A 16,510-nucleotide genomic window follows, 5' to 3' on the forward strand; every position below is an offset into this window, starting at 1 on the left:
CCCAGCCCTGAAACCAACTCCAGCCACATGATGCTGGGTGTCCGCTGACTGTTGTGTTCAGTTCTACACTGAGAAGGAGAGCAGCAAACTACAGGGAGTTTTCAGCCAGGAGTAAGGGAGCTGGTGTGATTGAATTATAGGAGACAATGTGAGGAACAAAACCTATTTAGTGGTGCTGAAGTGAGAACTCGCAGGCAGGGACAGCCCAGTGTGTAAATCTCAAATGCTGGAAGGAATTAATGGGGATGACTTCAGCTGTGTGACTGAGGACAGAGGAATGGCACAGAGAACAGAAGAATTTGACCTGAACATTAGGAAAGCTTGGTGGTAACCAGGAGTTTAATCTCCCTCAGGGCAGCAGGGAGTTGGCCTGGGCATTAGATCCTATCCTGAACAAGAGATCAGAAGCACCTAAGGCTCCTTCGCATGCTGCTGCCCACCACTGCCTCTGCAGTGACTCAGAGCACTGCAGTGACTCACTGCTCAGTGTCATTTCCCATCACTCACGTGAAACCCAGCACACCACAGTGCCACTTCTATCCTGTTCCAGGGAGAACATTCAGCTCCCCATCACTTTCCTCCCTCATTCTCTTGTGGGACCAAGAAGAATGCTGTCCTCAAGAAGGATGCAGAGCACCTTGTCCCTCTGCTAGTGGTGGCTGCCTCCCAGTTCACCTTCTGAGCAATGCTCAGGGTGGACAAGTACAATGCCCTGGGGCAGCCCCAAAACTAGGTCCCATCTCTGATTATCCTCTGCTCAGCTCTGGGCTCTTTTCCCTTTTCCAGATAGGTTTCATCCTTCTTCCCTCCCCAGAGGGAAAGTTTGAACTTGGTGCCAGTGCCATGCCCCTGCTGCCCGAGGCACCACACTCCAGCTAGGGTGGGAGGAACATCCACAGGGAATAACAAGCAGTGCTCAGCACCGGTGAACAGCAGGAGCCATAGCTGCATCCTGGGGTCCTGGTAGCGGGTGGGAGAGGGGGGTGAGCTGGGAACCTCTGAAGATTCAAAGTCAAGATCAAAGCATTTCCCTCTGAAGCCCTAACACTCTCCTTCCCTCCCACTTGCACATAAAAGCACTCCGCCCTCAGCAGGCTCCCTACGCAGGAGGGTGGCAGGAGGAGGGGGCTGCCTTCCCCCTTGCTTTTCCTGTGTTACTAATAGCTCTTCCCAGAGGTGAAATACTGAAAATCCTTCCACTCCTCCTCCCCCATTCCTCCTTCTCTCCCAGATCCAAAGGGCCTGAAGTCATTTCAATGACTGATTTCATGGCAGACCTGGCCTTCGCTGGGGCCAATGCTTGCACAGGGCAGATGTGTTGAGCAAAGCCTTTGAAGTGTACAGTAGAAAGAAACTGTTAGAGGTGAATCACGGGGAAGGAGGATTTAAAAGAAAGCAGAGCTGCTGGGCCCACGAGAGGGGGAAAGACTAATTAAGGCATGGGGCATGGAGTCAAAGGCAGAACCATTAAGATAGCACAGTGGGAGATGATGGTGTGGCTCCAGGGTGGCTTCAGCCCCCTCCATCCCCACCCTCCGCTTTGTAGGGGCACAGGAGAGTGGGTGACTGCTGGTCGGTTCATGTGGCTGAAAAACAACTGCTTTAGTTCATGCCCTAATACAGACAGAGCTGAAGCTCAGGATGGGAGTCAGCATTATACCTATCCAAAAAGCCCTTACTACTGGTTAGAGGCAGGGCTAATGCTTGCAAACTGAAGCTGTGAGCTCATACAGCCACATATGGAGAGTCTGGAGACTGGAAACGAGCAGGAAAGAGGAGATTCAATTTTGGAAAGACTAGGAAGATGACATTCTTTTGAGAGTACCTCACTAGGAACCATTGCAGAACACACGAGAGTGTAAAGATCTGGGGTGGGCAAATTGAGGGAAAACAAGCATATGAGTGGAGACTGTTGTTCCACGTTTGTTCCAGGGCTCAACAGCAACTCCCATTTGTCCTAGGAGCCCCAGGGCACAGATGGATATGGAAAGCCAACACCATGGGGACAGCAGGTGCTGGAAGACCATGCTGGTTCTGGGGAAAAGGGGGGAGGCAGAAGCAGTGCCGTAAAAGATGTAAATGCTGCTTGGAGCGTGGGGGTGGGGTGCTGCAGGATGCACCGCTCTTTTGTGCTTGCTCTCGGCTGCCTCAGGGGGATCCCAGGAAACCCCGCAGCCAATAGGGATGGGCGAAGCGCAGAGAGGGAGAGGAGGGAGAGTTTGGGACAGCCCATTACATCTCCGAGTCGGGCCCTCTGCATGCCTTGGTGCTGGGAAGTCACGCTGTGGGCAGGGGAGGATGGGGAGCAGCGAGCCCTGCCATGAAGTGGCAGAGGACCCAGCCTCTGCACTGTGCAACTTTCACTGTGAAATATTGCACTGTGAAAGGATCGCTGCGAGCAGCCATCGCCCTGGAGCAACGACTGACGGAAAAGCACCCCTGTGTGCCATTAAAATCAGTCGCTGCGAGAGCAGCCCTGGGGCAGGGCCCACAGCACCGAGAGCTCCAGCGGTGCCCAGAGAAGATGAGGGCGGGAGGGAGGTCCCTGCTTAACGTCCGCACCCTCGGCAACGGATAGAGGCGCTGCAGGGAGGAGGGAGCGGGGGCCGAGAGCCCCGAGGGGAGCCCGGCCGCCCCGCGCCGCTAGGGGGCGCTCCCGGCCTCCGTGCCGCTGGGACGGCGCTCCCGGCGCCGCTCTGTGGTGCGGGCGCGGCCGGCGCCGCTTGTTGGCGGGCTGCTGCTGTGCGCGGGGAGCGCGTGAATATCCAGGGGGCCGGGAATATCCGTGCACACGCGTGACGCGGCGCCCGGAGGCGGCTCGAGCGGTCATGGAGGGAAACGGCGCCAGGGCTCGGGGTGCCGGCGGCCGGTGAGGCGGAGCGGGGCGGGTGCGGCGGAGTGCCGAGGGGTGCCGAGCTCACGGCCGGCTCTGCCGCCGCTCTGCCCCCTGTCAGGCCCCGGCCGCGGCTCGACGTGCTGTTCGTGCGGCGCTTCCTGAGGATCCAGGCCATGCTGTTTCCCAGATGGCCCTCCCCGAACGCGCTGATGTTCCTGACGCTGCTCGGCGTGGCCGTGTTGGGTAAGCCTGGAGCGGGGAGCTGCGGGCTCGGTGCTCCTGGCTTTCCTGCCTTCCCGGTGCAATGCGCCCTTCCCTTCCGTGCGTCCCTCTGTCCTGCAGAGCAGCTGGTTATCTATCAGGTCGGTGTCATCCCCAGCCAGTACTACGAGGTACTGGGGAACAAGGACTTCTCTGGATTCAAAGTGCTGACTGCCATCGCGCTGACCCTGATCGTAGTGAACTCCACGGTAAGACAGGGCAGGGGCTCACTCGCTCCTGTTGCTCCTGCAGTGATCCTTGATGGAGGATCTAGGCCCACCCCAGCTTGTTGGGCAGCTGCACAATCACTGCTACAAACCACTAACTCTTATTTTATTTTAGGAAATGTTTGTTATGCTGGCTCATCCCATCTGTCTCCTTGCCTTCATTCCAGCTGAAGAGCTTCGACCAGTTCATCTGCAACCTGCTGTACGTGAGCTGGAGGAAATCTCTCACTGAATACCTCCACAGCTGTTACTTCCAGGGCCAAGTCTACTACAGCCTGCACATTCTGCACGAGGACATCGATAACCCGTAGGCTGCCTGCAGCTTCTTTCAGTCTCTTACTTGGCTTCTCCTGAACTGTTCTTCACCTTTTCCCGACCTCTCTGTGTCTCTGGGTAGGGGCTTAAGCCATAGGAACTTTTTCTGTCTAGACACAGACACCCTCATCTGCCCTGGTGGGAGGTGATAGAGTTTCCCATCACTGCTGATCTTGATGGTTTTGCATTCAGGAGGTTTCTGTTGCAAGGAGAATGGAAGACCATCAGAACAGAATTCTAGTGCTGCTATTAGCCCCACTGCAAAATCAGCACTTGGCACATGGTGTGAAGTTGCACAGGATCTGGCTGGAGGCAGAGAATACTGCCTTACGCAGCCAGTGTACTTGGGCAGTCTCTGTCATTCAGTTTGAACTTCAGCCACCAGAGCTGAATACCGTTATTAGGGCTTTTGAGTCACATCCAGGGGAGGCTTTGTTTTGATTGTGTATTTCCTCTTCTCTGTTTCTTAGGAAGGAAATGTCAGGGCTGAATTCAAATGTGAGAGAAGGAAGAATATTCAGTTCCTTGTGGTTTATCCAGCCTACACTTAGATCCTCTTTAAGTCTCTTTGCAGTAGCCTCTGGCACAGCTGAGGTGAGGGAGAAGTTTTGCTTTTAGCACCATCCTGGTTATTGCAGAGCCATACTTTTACTTAGGCTGTGCTGGCAAGGTCAGAGGTCTCCCATGCAACAGCACACTGACTGCAGCTGTTCAGCCCGTCCTCACACACAGGACGCTGCTGTCACAATATGTGGTTTGAAGAGTTAAAGAGCCTGTGTTAGAAATCACGTGAGAGAGAGGTGTTGTTTTTCCTTGTCACTGAGATGTATGATGCTTCCCAGGCAGTGTAGCATGTTGGCTATGGTTGGAAGGTCCTGCACGCCCATAATTTCCTTTGGTTGGGGGAAGGAGAGGGCAGAGGCCCCTCATCACATGATTATACTGCCCAGGTTTATTTTTAACTAAGAAGCATGTTCACATTGTGCACTGAAATGCATGAGATAACCGAGTCTATCTGCTCCACAGCGATAGAGGCGGCAATCCAGACTTTAGCAGATTAGAAGTGTGGGATTGCTGCAGAGTATTTTTCTTTAATGCCTTGCTTCCACTCAAAAATCCAGTTTTACTGTTTAGTGTCTTTTTTGTTGCCACTACAAAAATACTCTTTGGAGTTCTAATGAGATTTTTTTCCACGCAGCAGGTAGTCAGAGAATGAACTAGACAATAAAGTGATACTTTCCAGTATGCTGCACAGACCAGACTACGTGTTGGATGCATTCTGTCATTCTTTTTTCCCATCTAGAAGGAACGAAATGTGAGGTTTGAGTGGCATACAAACACTGGTGGTGCCTAGGAGGGCATTTAGCTTGATGTTTATGTGTCATCATTGCATGTTGCTTAATAGCTTGTAAAAAAGTAATATCCTGCCCTGAGTCTATTGCATGAGTTAAATTGTAACATAATGGTAACAATTACAGTCTAAAAAAGGGAAAAATTATGACTTTAATGTCAGCCAGGATGGGAGCTGCCCCAAAACTGAATCCATTGCTATTCCAGGTCAGCAAACGCTGTTAGAGATGAATGTCTTTGTGGCTGTATCTGTACTAATGGCTGAGCAGGACTCCAGCCCTGCTCTTTGTTCTGGCCTACAGCATTCACAGTTGTCACCTTTACGCCTGTGCTTAGAGCATCAGGGGCTGAAGCCCTTACCCGTGTTCTTTGGGCACATCAGGCACTCGAGGGAGTAAATATGCTAAAAATCCTTTCAAGTTACTCAGAGTTCATCTTTTGCTCAGTAGTGGGGCAGATGGGACCTGGGGGTCTGTCACCAGCATGCCTGCTGCCAGTGGGGCGAGGAAGCTTGGTACTCTTCTGTCTGCTCTTATGGGGTGGGTGAGTGAAAGTGCTTTCTTTGTACCAAAAGGACCAGGACTTAAAGGTAGCTTTGGTGGAGGACTTAACAAGTCCCGGATAGCTTTTGAAGGCCTGTGCTGTGCTCTGACCAGCCCCAGTACCTCTGGTGTTTGAGATGTAGCACCAGGACAGAAGATTTGAGGAAGAGCTGGTGTTCTTGGTAGTACAGGTGAGGGACCAGGGACAGTGATCAAGGATGCAGAGACCATAAGCACAGAGTGGACAGTGTTGCAGAAGGTGGAACAAGGGGTTAATAGAAGGATGGAGGTGAAGATAACAATAGGAGCTGTTCTTCCTGGGTGGCAGGAAAGCCCTTGGGCCATACTGAGCCATGGAGGTAGACTCCTTGTGGGGCAATTGGTGTCAGGATGCAGGTCTGAGTTGTTTTCATTCCCCCTATCCTAAGTTCAGGTAGTGAAACTGCCTGGCTTGTACCCTATTAGGGAGTTACTGTGACCTGCACTGACTGGTTTTAATTCTAGGGCTTTAACAGTACCTCTTTGTGTTGAGCAGGGACCAGCGAATCAGCCAGGATGTGGAAAGGTTCTGCAGGCAGCTCAGCTCCATGGCCAGCAAGCTCGTCATCTCTCCCTTCACACTGGCATACTACACATACCAGTGCTTTCACAGGTAAAGATCCATCCTTGCCCTGCTTCCTCACCTCTTTCCTGTGCTGTATTTTTGAGCTTGATACCCATGGTTGTATGGTTGGAGTGGATGATCTTGGAGGTCTTTTCCAACCTTGGTGATACTATGATTCTATTACTGCTGCTTCAACTCTGGGGATACTCCTACATGTGGGTGAAGGGTCTCTGGACTCCAAAAGGATTTCTGCCTTGGGGATACTGGGGTGTGCAGTAATGGCACCCAAGCCACTGTGAAGGCAAAGAGAGATGAGAGCTGGGGGCTCTGACTGCTTAAGCCCAGGGGTGCTGGAGTTTCCTTTTGCTTGGTGTGTTATCTGACCTTTCTTTCTCCTCCTCTATAGCACAGGCTGGCTAGGCCCTGTGAGCATCTTTGGTTATTTCATCATTGGGACAATCGTTAACAAGGTATTGATGAGCCCAATTGTGTCTAAACTTGTGCAACAGGAAAAGCTGGAGGGAGATTTCAGGTAAGTCACAGCAGAGTAGCATTTTCACTGCCTTTTGGCAGCTCCTATGAGAGCTGCATTGTAGTCCCAGTTCAGTGCTATCCGTGCAGCTACTTCTCTTGTCCATGTCGTTGTCAACTGCTCCCCAGCTCAGAGAGACCTACCTGCTCAGAGCTGCCATAAAATCAGTGTGCTGAGCCCCAGCCACCCTTTTTGGTGCTCTGTGTCATGTCAGGCAGTGTCCTTGGTACAGTCTCCTGGTTGCTGCTGCTTGTCCGTTGCCTCTGCTAATTCTGTGGATGTGCTGAAGAAAATTGCCTGAGGGGGAAGGGTTGCCTCAGGGCTAAGATAGGCACAGTGAGCAGAATACCAACAAATGTGCCACTGAGCTGTCCCAGAATGATGTCACCTTGTACTAAGGCTTATTTTTCAGTGCCTTTTTCAGTCTGTTGAATCTGTTTTGAGAGATGCCTAAGTCATTGCTCTGACAGGTGTAAGATGAGTACATCTAGTTAGGCTGTTGGCTGTATAATTCACTGGACACTTAACGCACGATTCTGATGATGTTTTATGGATTGTTCAGGTTCAAGCACATGCAGATTCGTGTCAATGCAGAGCCAGCTGCTTTCTATAGGTAAGTAGAAAAGAGATTCTGACAACTTGGGGTGTCTTCAGTATGTGCTTGTATCCCAGAGTTGTCCAGGTGCTGTTGCTGCAGCCTGTCCTTTCTGTCCCCTCCATCCTGCTGCAGGTGCAGGGTTGTAGGTCATAGTTCCCCAACACAACATTTTCCTTTGCATTCTTTGCAGCCTGCAGAAATGCTTCACAGCAGCTGGAGATGACTAGTTGCACTCTGCCTGCTGTCTTAACATCCCCAAAGGCCCGATACAAATATGGTGCTGGTTTAGAAAGCATTCTTGATGTTTTGCCATGGCCCTTCCAACCTGGAAGGTTTTTTGAGGTCTCATTGCATCTTGTCAGGAGGTTCTTTTGGGGGACATTTTGCAGATTGGTCCCATTCTGCTGCTGCTAACCTGCATGTCTTTGTGTGTGCTAGGTTGTTGCCTCGCTTTGTTATCTCTACTTGCTCTTCTAGATCAGCCTGTGCCCTGACCCTCCCAACGCAGTACTGCTATTCTCTGAATTTGCTTGATGCCATTTACACCTGGCTGTAAACCAGTACCACAGTTCCCAGAGCTGTGCATGCAGTTGGCATCCCAGCAGCAGCTTCACACATTGGGATGCCCTGCAGTGTATTGAGTTGCTGATTGGAGCCTTTAGGGTGTTTCACAGACATGGCTAGAGCCCAGAAAAATGGCCACAGTATACCCCGTGTGTTGGGGTACCAGGTCAGTGGAAGGAGGTCATTGCTCAACTCTTGTCATGTATCTACCTTTGTCCTGCCCGTTGTGCAATCACACTTCTTCCAGGAATTTAAGAAAGCAGACACTGCCCTATCTGTGGACTTTCCTGACTGATATTCATTTGCTTGTTCATGCTCTAGTGACTGAGAATTTCAACTGTTACAGTGATCTTCAAGGTGCTTTGACTCAAAATCATTGATTTTGTAAAAATTAGTACTGGTTGGCATGAAACCTTGATTTAAGTAATTAACATCAGTCTTGCAATCTGATTTTTTTTGTGGACAGTTTGGTTCTTACTGGTTGTTGCTAATTTTTCTTAAGAAGAATTTCTGTCTACATCCTTTACTTAAGCTGCAATACTTTTACCCACAATTTTGTTTTCTATAATATTTCTAAATGGGAAGTGAATTGTCAAACTAGAAAACTGTGTGTCTTACTTCATAGGTAGAAAAAATCAATTTATTGGTAAACTAGAGTTTAATTGAATTGCACTAAACCAGACCTTTTAGTGGTATGAACCTTAACTAAAAACAAAGTAAGCTCTTAAGAGGTTACGTTCTTAGAATCCTGCAAAAGGAGGGTGTGTGATGAGTGGCTCATTTGATTACCAGGCTTCCCTAGTCTGTAGAAGCAGTTAAATCTTGTCCTCTTGTACCTGCTGAACCATTGATTGTTTTGATAAAGGAAAAACAGAAATGGATCACTGTCACAATTTTATTTATTTATTTATTTTGTTTCTTGACCTTTGGCAAACTTACTTTGAAAGTGAATGGGAAGTAAAACTGAAACAAATACATCAGCCTTTCCATATCTGTAAAGAAATAATAGCTACCAAACACTGGTTGTGCACTTGAGACAAAAGTTATGGTCTCTAGTGCCTGGCCTTTCACTGCCTGTGTCCTTGCTGAACGTTCAATTCATCTGGAGTGAAACACAGAGCTTTATCTACGTTTTGCCACCTGAGGGCAGCCCAACCCTTGCAAATGAGAAGAAGGAGCTCCACGCTTTGCTAAGGCAGTGAGTTATAGCCAGGCTGTGCCTGCCTGCTGCCTGCTCTGGGAGTGCAGGGCTGCTGGCAGTGGAGGCAGCAAAGCCGTGGGAACTTCTCCACTAGCTCAGGTTGTGGGGGATTCAGTGATACATTTGGAAAGCTCCTGGGAAAGGGAGAGCTTGGAGGCTGGAGTCACGCACACCATGTTGGCTTGCTGTCAGCTCCTGGATTTACCTCTGTCCTTTCTGGCTCCAGATGTGTAGCAGTGCTGTCCCTCTCTTCCAACCAGGCTTTGCTCGGAAAGCACATGTAACCTTGGATGCCCTTTGCTTAAGGCTCATACATCTCACTGATGGTGTAAAGCCCTGTCTCACCTCTTCCTGTATGGGACAGAAATATCCACGGGCTCTGGAAGAGACATGCAGGGCTGCTCAGTTCAGTGAGAGTTGGTGAAGACGTCTTCAGGAAGGAGTTTATGGATGTTCAGTTCCATCTCAACAAATTGCTTGGAAACTGCAGTGATGGGCCCTTCTCAGGCCTCAGTTCTAAAGCCCACACTTTTACCCCGTTGTGGTGTACCCAGAAGTCTGGGAGTCATGTTGCAATCTTATTTTACAGGGCCGGGCAAGTGGAGCACATGCGCACTAACCGCAGGCTGCAGAGCCTGCTGCAGACCCAGAGGGAGCTGATAGGCAAGGAGCTGTGGCTCTACAGTGAGTGGGGGGCTTTGGATGGTGAACTGGGGAATGTGGTACCTCCTAGACCCTAGGGAAGGAGGGGACTCTGTATATGTGATTGGAAGCTGTAGAATTTATTTCCTATTAAGCTTGTCCTTTAACTATAATTGCCTCCCTCCTCTCGTTGTCCCTGGGTCCAGGTTTGGGGACTAAACAGTGTCAAGATAGCTCTTCCTCATCTCACCTGAATGGTGAGCTTCTGAGTGGCATGAGAGAAGGAGAGCCCCGAGCATATGTGTTTCTGTGGGACTTTTGGCAGCTTAAGTCTTTCTACTTGTGTGCTTCAAAGTAGACTTTATGGCCAAGTGTCTCAGCTTGGAACTTCTGTTTTGCCCTCGTTCCTGTTTCTCTAGAGCCAGCCAGTTCTCTAAGGATCAAAAACAAGCAGAAAAAGTGGCTTTTGCACCATGCTGGCTCCCAAGCTGTGTCTGAGTGATGTTTGTACCATGCTGGCTCCCAAGCTGTGCCTGAGTGATGTTTCTCCACTCTAGGGCCTGTCCCAAGGTGCTCTTTTCTTGTCAAATGGATTTTCATCCCAGCACTTGTGCTGTCCCATGAGATGGGTTTTTATGCCCAGGTACACCTTGAAAGGCTGAGACAGGATCTGGGTCTTCCTTTTGAGTGGGCTTATGGGTTGCACTGGGGCCTGGTGGGGAGAGAGGTTCCCACTCCTACTCACTGTCTCCTCTCCATGTGCTTCTGCCCAGTTGGAATCAACACCTTCGACTACCTGGGCAGCATCCTGAGTTACGTGATCATTGCCATTCCTATCTTTTCTGGGGTCTACGGTGACCTGAGTCCAACAGAACTCAGTGCCCTGGTCAGCAAGGTGAGCTGCAGATCGTATTCCACACTGGACAGGGGGTGAAGTATGCTTGTGTGGGTTGTGCTTACTGATTGTATGAGGATCCCCAGTGCCAGAGGTGAGCCAGTGCAGAGCCTTATGTCTAAGTTCATGTGGTTAAACCCTGTTGTGGAGAATGAGCAGGCACTGAGGTTTTTTGTTGGGACCTTGAGGATAGACTGACCCTGCTCATGGTGACATGGAAATAGGAGCTCATGTGTGACTAAAGCATTTCCCAACTCGTATTTTTGTATGTAGAAAGGGAGATCAGAATGCTCTGCTTTTGGTGCTAGGCTCATAAAGTGCTGTGGTTCTGGGTTATGCTGCTGCCCATGGCCAGTTTTGAGTCTGAGCTTGCTTGTGTTCACCCACAAAGTTGCTGGAGAGGAGCCTTCCCAGCCTGGCTTGTTTCTAGCTACTCAAAACTGGCTTGTGATGGAGAATACAGAAGTAAAAATAGCTAAATAAGTACTGCAGGCTGAAACAGCCAGCTCTGAGCCATGTGGGGTGCTAGTTAATGGGCTGGTGGCATGGATCTGTATGACTCAGACAGGGTGAGCTTGCAGACGCTTTGCAGACACCATCCCTGGGTGGCAGGAGATGTGTCCCCCAGCCAGAACTGCTGTACAGAGCAGGGAAGCCCTGTTCCATCTGAATGTGGCCATTTTCTCCTTCACTCCCCTTCATCCCTCTGGGGCTGCTGACCCAGCTGGATGTCTGGTCTCTTCGGCTACCTTTTTGCAACCATAGAAGAGGGAGCAAGCTTCCCATGTCAGTGCTGATCCTTGCTTTGGTGTATGTTTTTTCCCCAGAATGCCTTTGTTTCCATCTACCTCATCAGCTGCTTCAGCCAGCTTATAGATCTCTCCAGCACTGTGACTGATGTAGCTGGCTATACACACAGGTGAGCTGTGTGGGCAGGTCTCTGCAGGAGAGGTGAGTGTGAGATATGACTCTACCCATGTCTTTGCTAAATTTGTAAGAAATGCTTGTGATTGAGTATGGACAAGGTTGGCAGTGAGGAATACTGGAGCTGCCCCTGGTGTTCATGGAACCTATTATTTGTCCAGGATTGGTGAACTGCAGGAGACCTTGCTGAGCCTCGGCAGAAGAGGAAATGAAAGCTACTCAGAAGCCAAGGCCTGGGATTCAGACAGGTGAGTCCATCCTCAGCAGCATGTTGGCTTGCAGCTTATATGCCAGTGTGCAGGGCTGTCACTGGGTGGAGGTGGCCCTTGGAGTCACAGCGTGCAGTTGATTGGAAGTAGCAGCACAGTAGTCACTGTACCCTGAGATGTGTGTGGCAAGGTTAATATCACAGAGGCACAGGATGTCTAAGGTGTAAGGGAAGGTTCCTAGTTACCAGTGCCAGTGCTGTCGCTTACCTCCATATCTCTTTGTCTTTGTGGTGGTCCAGCAGTGATTCTGGGGAGGACCCAGAGCCAAGGGACACAGCTTTCCTTCTGGAGCGAGTGACACTCTCAGTGCCATCCTCTGGCAAGCTGCTTATCAAGGACCTGAGCCTCAGGATCTCGCAAGGAGACAGCCTGATGATCATGGGGAACACTGGCACAGGGAAGACATCTCTCCTGAGGGTCCTTGGGGGACTCTGGGAGAGCACACAAGGTAAAGACTGCAAGTTGCGTCAGCTTTCTCTTCATCAATTAAGTGTGTCCTAGCTGAGTTTAGAAGGTGGCAGCAGGAGCTGCGAGGCAGCACCACTTGTAGTGCTGAATGTCACTGATGCATTTGAGCTGCTCCGTCTCTGAATCACAGACTCTGCTCTGGCTCTCATTGCTTTGTTCTGTCTTGGAAATCCACCTTTTCTGTGATCTGTTTGTTAATCCATGGGAGTTGCAAGCAGGTGCTGCAGGCTTGGCATGAGAATGTCTCTGTGCAGGGAGTGTGCAGATGCTGACCTGCTTTGGCCCTCGTGGAGTTGTGTTCCTGCCCCAGCGGCCGTTCTTCACTGACGGCAGCTTGCGTGAGCAGGTGAGCCCTGGGCCAGCTCCATGGCACAGCTGGCCCCAGCCCTGCTGCCTCTGAGTTTGTGCCACCATCATTTTGTCCCCGATGGACTGTGTTCAGCTCCCTCTGACGCAGCCTCTTTTTATTTGTTAAAACAGGTGATCTATCCTCTGAAGGAGATCTATCCAGTTTCAGGTACATGGAAATTCATCAGAGCAATTATTTATCTCTGTGGTTTCAGCTCTATATTCTGTACCCAGTGCAGCTTCTCTGTTACAGTACCCCATCAGGAATGCCCTGTTTCAGTTTTGTTGCACTCTGCTTTTTCCTGGAAGATTAACTTTCCTATAGCTTTGGATTGGCTTTGCATTTCTTGTGTTTTGAGGAGAACACAATCTCTTTATGCAGTGAGGACAGGCTGGCAGTGCTCTGTGTGTTGTACTGTGATATATGATCAATCCTGCTGATTTCTAAACTTGCTGATGAAATACATCTGATGTGTCTGGTACATCCTGCTTTTGGGAAGCCACATTTGCCTTTTTCTCATTTTCCATGCACCTCCAGCTTTCACTGTTCCTTTTTTTCAACTGAGGTTGCATGACCTTACATGCTGTTGAGGTCAGACCAAGTGGATCCTTTCTTTCCTCTGCCTGCTTCCCATGCCAAATCAGACATCTCACTTTAAGCTGCTACATCTTGCAGATGTTTAAGTTTCTGTCAGAGTGAAGCCTGGATCCTTGTATTCCGGGTCTGTCTGTCTGTGATCATGGACTGAGCCAAGCCTCAGGTGTAGCTGTGGAGCCCAGCCATATCCTGGTGTGCTGCTCACAGGCATGGTTTAAGGTGGGTCAGTCTTTAGGAGCTCTCTATATGCCAGAGCTCAGGACCTGATACAGTTAAGTGGTTGAGTCAGCTACACTGGGCCTTAGGAGTTTGCTTAAGCCTTCTCTCTGGTCTGACCAGTTCCTCCTTGCAGCAGTGGTCTCCACAGATGTTTCCTATACTTACGCACTTTCTCCCCTAGGATCAGCAGATGATGAGAGAATTGTGCAGTTCCTGGAGCTGGCAGGGCTGGTGAGTCCCTGGTGACATTGCTGTCTTCTTGCTATTGGAGAGGGAAGAAGGGATAAGGTATTATGGCAGCACAGCATGATCACGTGCTAGACACAGGCAGAGAATGGTCTGTAGCTGGGACAGGATTATCCAAGGGACCGGGCAGAGAAGCAACTTCAGTTCAAGTGGGAGAAAGGGTAGCAGGAGGGAGATGGTTATTCTTAGGGCTGTGTCCCTTGTGGGCAGACAGGGTTGGGGCTGTGTTCACAAGTCTGCTGTGTTCTCTGCAGACTGATTTGCTGGCAAGGGCTGGAGGACTGGATGAGCAGGTGGACTGGAACTGGTAAAGTTGCTCACTGTGTAAATTTATATGATGCCTCTGGTTGGGGAGCTTCTAAGCAGTTGCATGTTGCTGGTCTTAGGAGCATCTTCTGTGTTCACCTGTCTTGTGGGAGGTATGCAGTATGCAGGCTGAAGGAATTATGCACCAGGCATCGACTTCCACATCAGCAACCATGCTGCCCTTCAGAAAAGTGACTGTGCACAGGGGTGCAGAGCCAGTGCCAATGTGGAGGGGGATCACAGGGTGCACACAAGTGCAGTTGTTCACTGGGGGTCTCCAAAGTCAGCAACCGTAAGCTTGTTCACAAACAATATGTTTCTGTTAAGGGAGATTTTTGAATCTTGGCCCTGCTGCAGGTATGATGCCCTGTCCCCAGGGGAGATGCAGAGGCTCTCATTTGCACGGCTCTTCTACCTTCAGCCAAGATATGCGGGTGAGTGAGCAACTGTAGAGGAGTGGCAGGGCCTTTGGCATTAACAGAAGCTGGCTCAGAGGCAGCTCATGAATGTGTTTGGCCTTAGTGGTGATTTTAGGTAGCATAGCACACAGGATTCAGAGGTGAAAACACTTCTTTATCTGTGTGGTAGGGGATGAAGCAGCTTGTATTCACAGATGGGTCTAATTCCTTTACGCTCTTAGATGGCTTGTAGCTGCTGGGGGGCCATTGGAGGAGTTGTCAGGTGCCAGGGTAGATGTGTGTGAACAGAGTGAGCCATGTTAGCAGCAAGGAGCCACGTTTAAATCCTGCTCTTCTGAAGCCTACAGCACTGCTCTGTGCTGCCTCAGAGGAAATCTTGGGGATTGCAATCTAAAAGCTGTAGAAGATTACGTAAAACAAATAAAATTCATTTGTTGTGGTCTGTAGTATTTACCCCTAACTGACAGGGAGCTGCTCCAGGCCATCATGGCTGCTGCACGTGGGCTCTTGGCCAGGTGCTCTCATGCACAGTCTGTCTTGGGAAGGTGATGCCATGGCTGGCACAGTGGTGAGGACAGTGCAGTGGCATGCACCTTTTAAGGAGAATGAATGAGATGAATGGTGTTGTTTGGGTGGGCTTGAGGGCTTATGGGGAAGGACAGCCTTCCATGTGGCTGACACCAGCTGTGTCAAAGTTGAGGTCATTAAGCTTCTACTCACTTGCCTTCTGCAGATGCTCTTGGTGAGCTGCATTTACTATGGGAAATGTTCTCAGCAGTTACTGCTCTATTGCCCAGAAGATGACAGGAGTTTGGGAGGGGAGGGATGTGTGGGGCTTACAACTTGTCTCTCAGTGCTAGATGAAGCCACCAGTGCTCTGACAGAAGAGGTGGAGCATGACCTGTACCGTGTGTGCCTTCAGCTGGGCATGACTCTGATCAGCGTGGGACACAGGGCCAGCCTGGAAAAGGTGAGATTGCAAGCCGCACTCCGTGCCTTGTGGCAAAGAGGGGAAATCAGGGTGTTGCCTGTGAGCAGAGGGAAGCAAAAGTCTAGAGAGCTCCCTTCTTGGAGGACTTGCCCTCACGGGGGCAACTCACAGCTGTTGTGGTATTGAATTGCAGTTCCACAGCTGGATTTTGAAACTTCATGGAGGGGGAAAGTGGGAACTCACTCGCTGTGAGAAGGTGAAGAGGCTCTCATCCTGGGAAGAATGACAAAAAACCATGTCCTAGTCTGGCCAGCTGCAGAACCTACGCATACTCAGGAGAGCTCTGAATAGCAGACATGGAGCTGCAGAACTGTCAGCAAGGGAATCATTCGGTTGGTGAAAGACCAGTTATGGAATTGGCCAACGGACACAGGGCTAAGTCTGAACTTACACCGGGACCAGACATGTCCATCCCATCCTTCTCTCAGCCCCCTCGTTCCTCTCTGCCACTGTGAAGAGATGGGGTGGGGCTGCTAGGTTGCCAAGAAAAAGATGACACTGCCTCATGGGGTTTCTAGAAACAACAGATAGAGGAACTTTAACTCACTGAGGACGCAACCTGATATTCTGTCTGTGCCTTGCTGGAACCTCTGTCTCTGGTGCTGCAGAATTGGATTCTGAGCCTCTGGATCCCCATGCAGAAGGTAAGGGATGCATTGTAATGGGAGGAAAAGACTGGCATGGAAAAGAACGTAGTCGTCATTGTGTTAAGACACATAATTACAGATCAAATAAACATTTTTGTATTAAAATCTGGGGTCAGCTATCCAAAGATCTTTCTGGAGAAGAAACAGTATGTGTTAACCAAGTTTCTGTCTCTTTTTCCTTTTACTGTTTGCTTTGGTGGAGCTGTTTGTGTATTGACAAATCTCTTGGACTAGACAAGTGATGAAGAGCAAAGTAGGGATAGGAGTAATACATCTACCCCTGGCTGGTCAGTTGCTTTCTCCAAAGCTACTGCAAGGCACAAGGAATCCCAAGGAAGGGTTTTGGTCCTCTGTTCTTAGGGTGCAGACAGAGCTCCCCCCTTACTGTTCTGCCCGTTCTCTCCCCCTGCCTCCTTTGTGCACATGGAGGCAGAGCTGAGGGTCTCTCAGACTGTGCTGGAGGTGCAAGTCTAAGCACTTACTGGGCAGCAGTTGCTCAGTGACATTT

General features: G+C 50.1%; 1 protein-coding gene across 7 annotated transcripts; it reads left to right on the forward strand.

The window, feature by feature from the left end:
• The first annotated feature begins 2,743 nt into the window (after positions 1-2,743).
• Positions 2,744-15,906, forward strand: ABCD4 (ATP binding cassette subfamily D member 4). 7 transcript variants are annotated; one of them, XM_065753002.1, is made up of 19 exons: positions 2,753-2,869; positions 2,955-3,079; positions 3,179-3,306; positions 3,492-3,631; positions 6,067-6,183; positions 6,542-6,667; positions 7,230-7,280; positions 9,620-9,714; positions 10,446-10,567; positions 11,395-11,486; positions 11,653-11,739; positions 12,000-12,208; positions 12,483-12,574; positions 12,709-12,745; positions 13,575-13,624; positions 13,894-13,946; positions 14,303-14,379; positions 15,219-15,334; positions 15,489-15,906. In XM_065753002.1, the coding sequence occupies exons 1-19, from the start codon at positions 2,829-2,831 to the stop codon at positions 15,579-15,581; spliced, it is 1,851 nt and encodes a 616-aa protein (XP_065609074.1). In that variant the 5' UTR covers positions 2,753-2,828; the 3' UTR covers positions 15,582-15,906. The 7 variants fall into 7 exon arrangements, with proteins under 7 accessions (XP_065609102.1, XP_065609074.1, XP_065609082.1 ...); XM_065753010.1 differs by having other exon boundaries at positions 12,003-12,208; XM_065753020.1 differs by having other exon boundaries at positions 2,757-2,869; positions 3,492-3,526.
• Positions 15,907-16,510: the final 604 nt, after the last annotated feature.

This window comes from Cyrtonyx montezumae, unplaced genomic scaffold, assembly GCF_038088225.1.
Source record: "Cyrtonyx montezumae isolate F1298 unplaced genomic scaffold, pur_monq_1.0 scaffold_10, whole genome shotgun sequence".
In the NCBI taxonomy this organism is placed as follows: domain Eukaryota; kingdom Metazoa; phylum Chordata; class Aves; order Galliformes; family Odontophoridae; genus Cyrtonyx; species Cyrtonyx montezumae.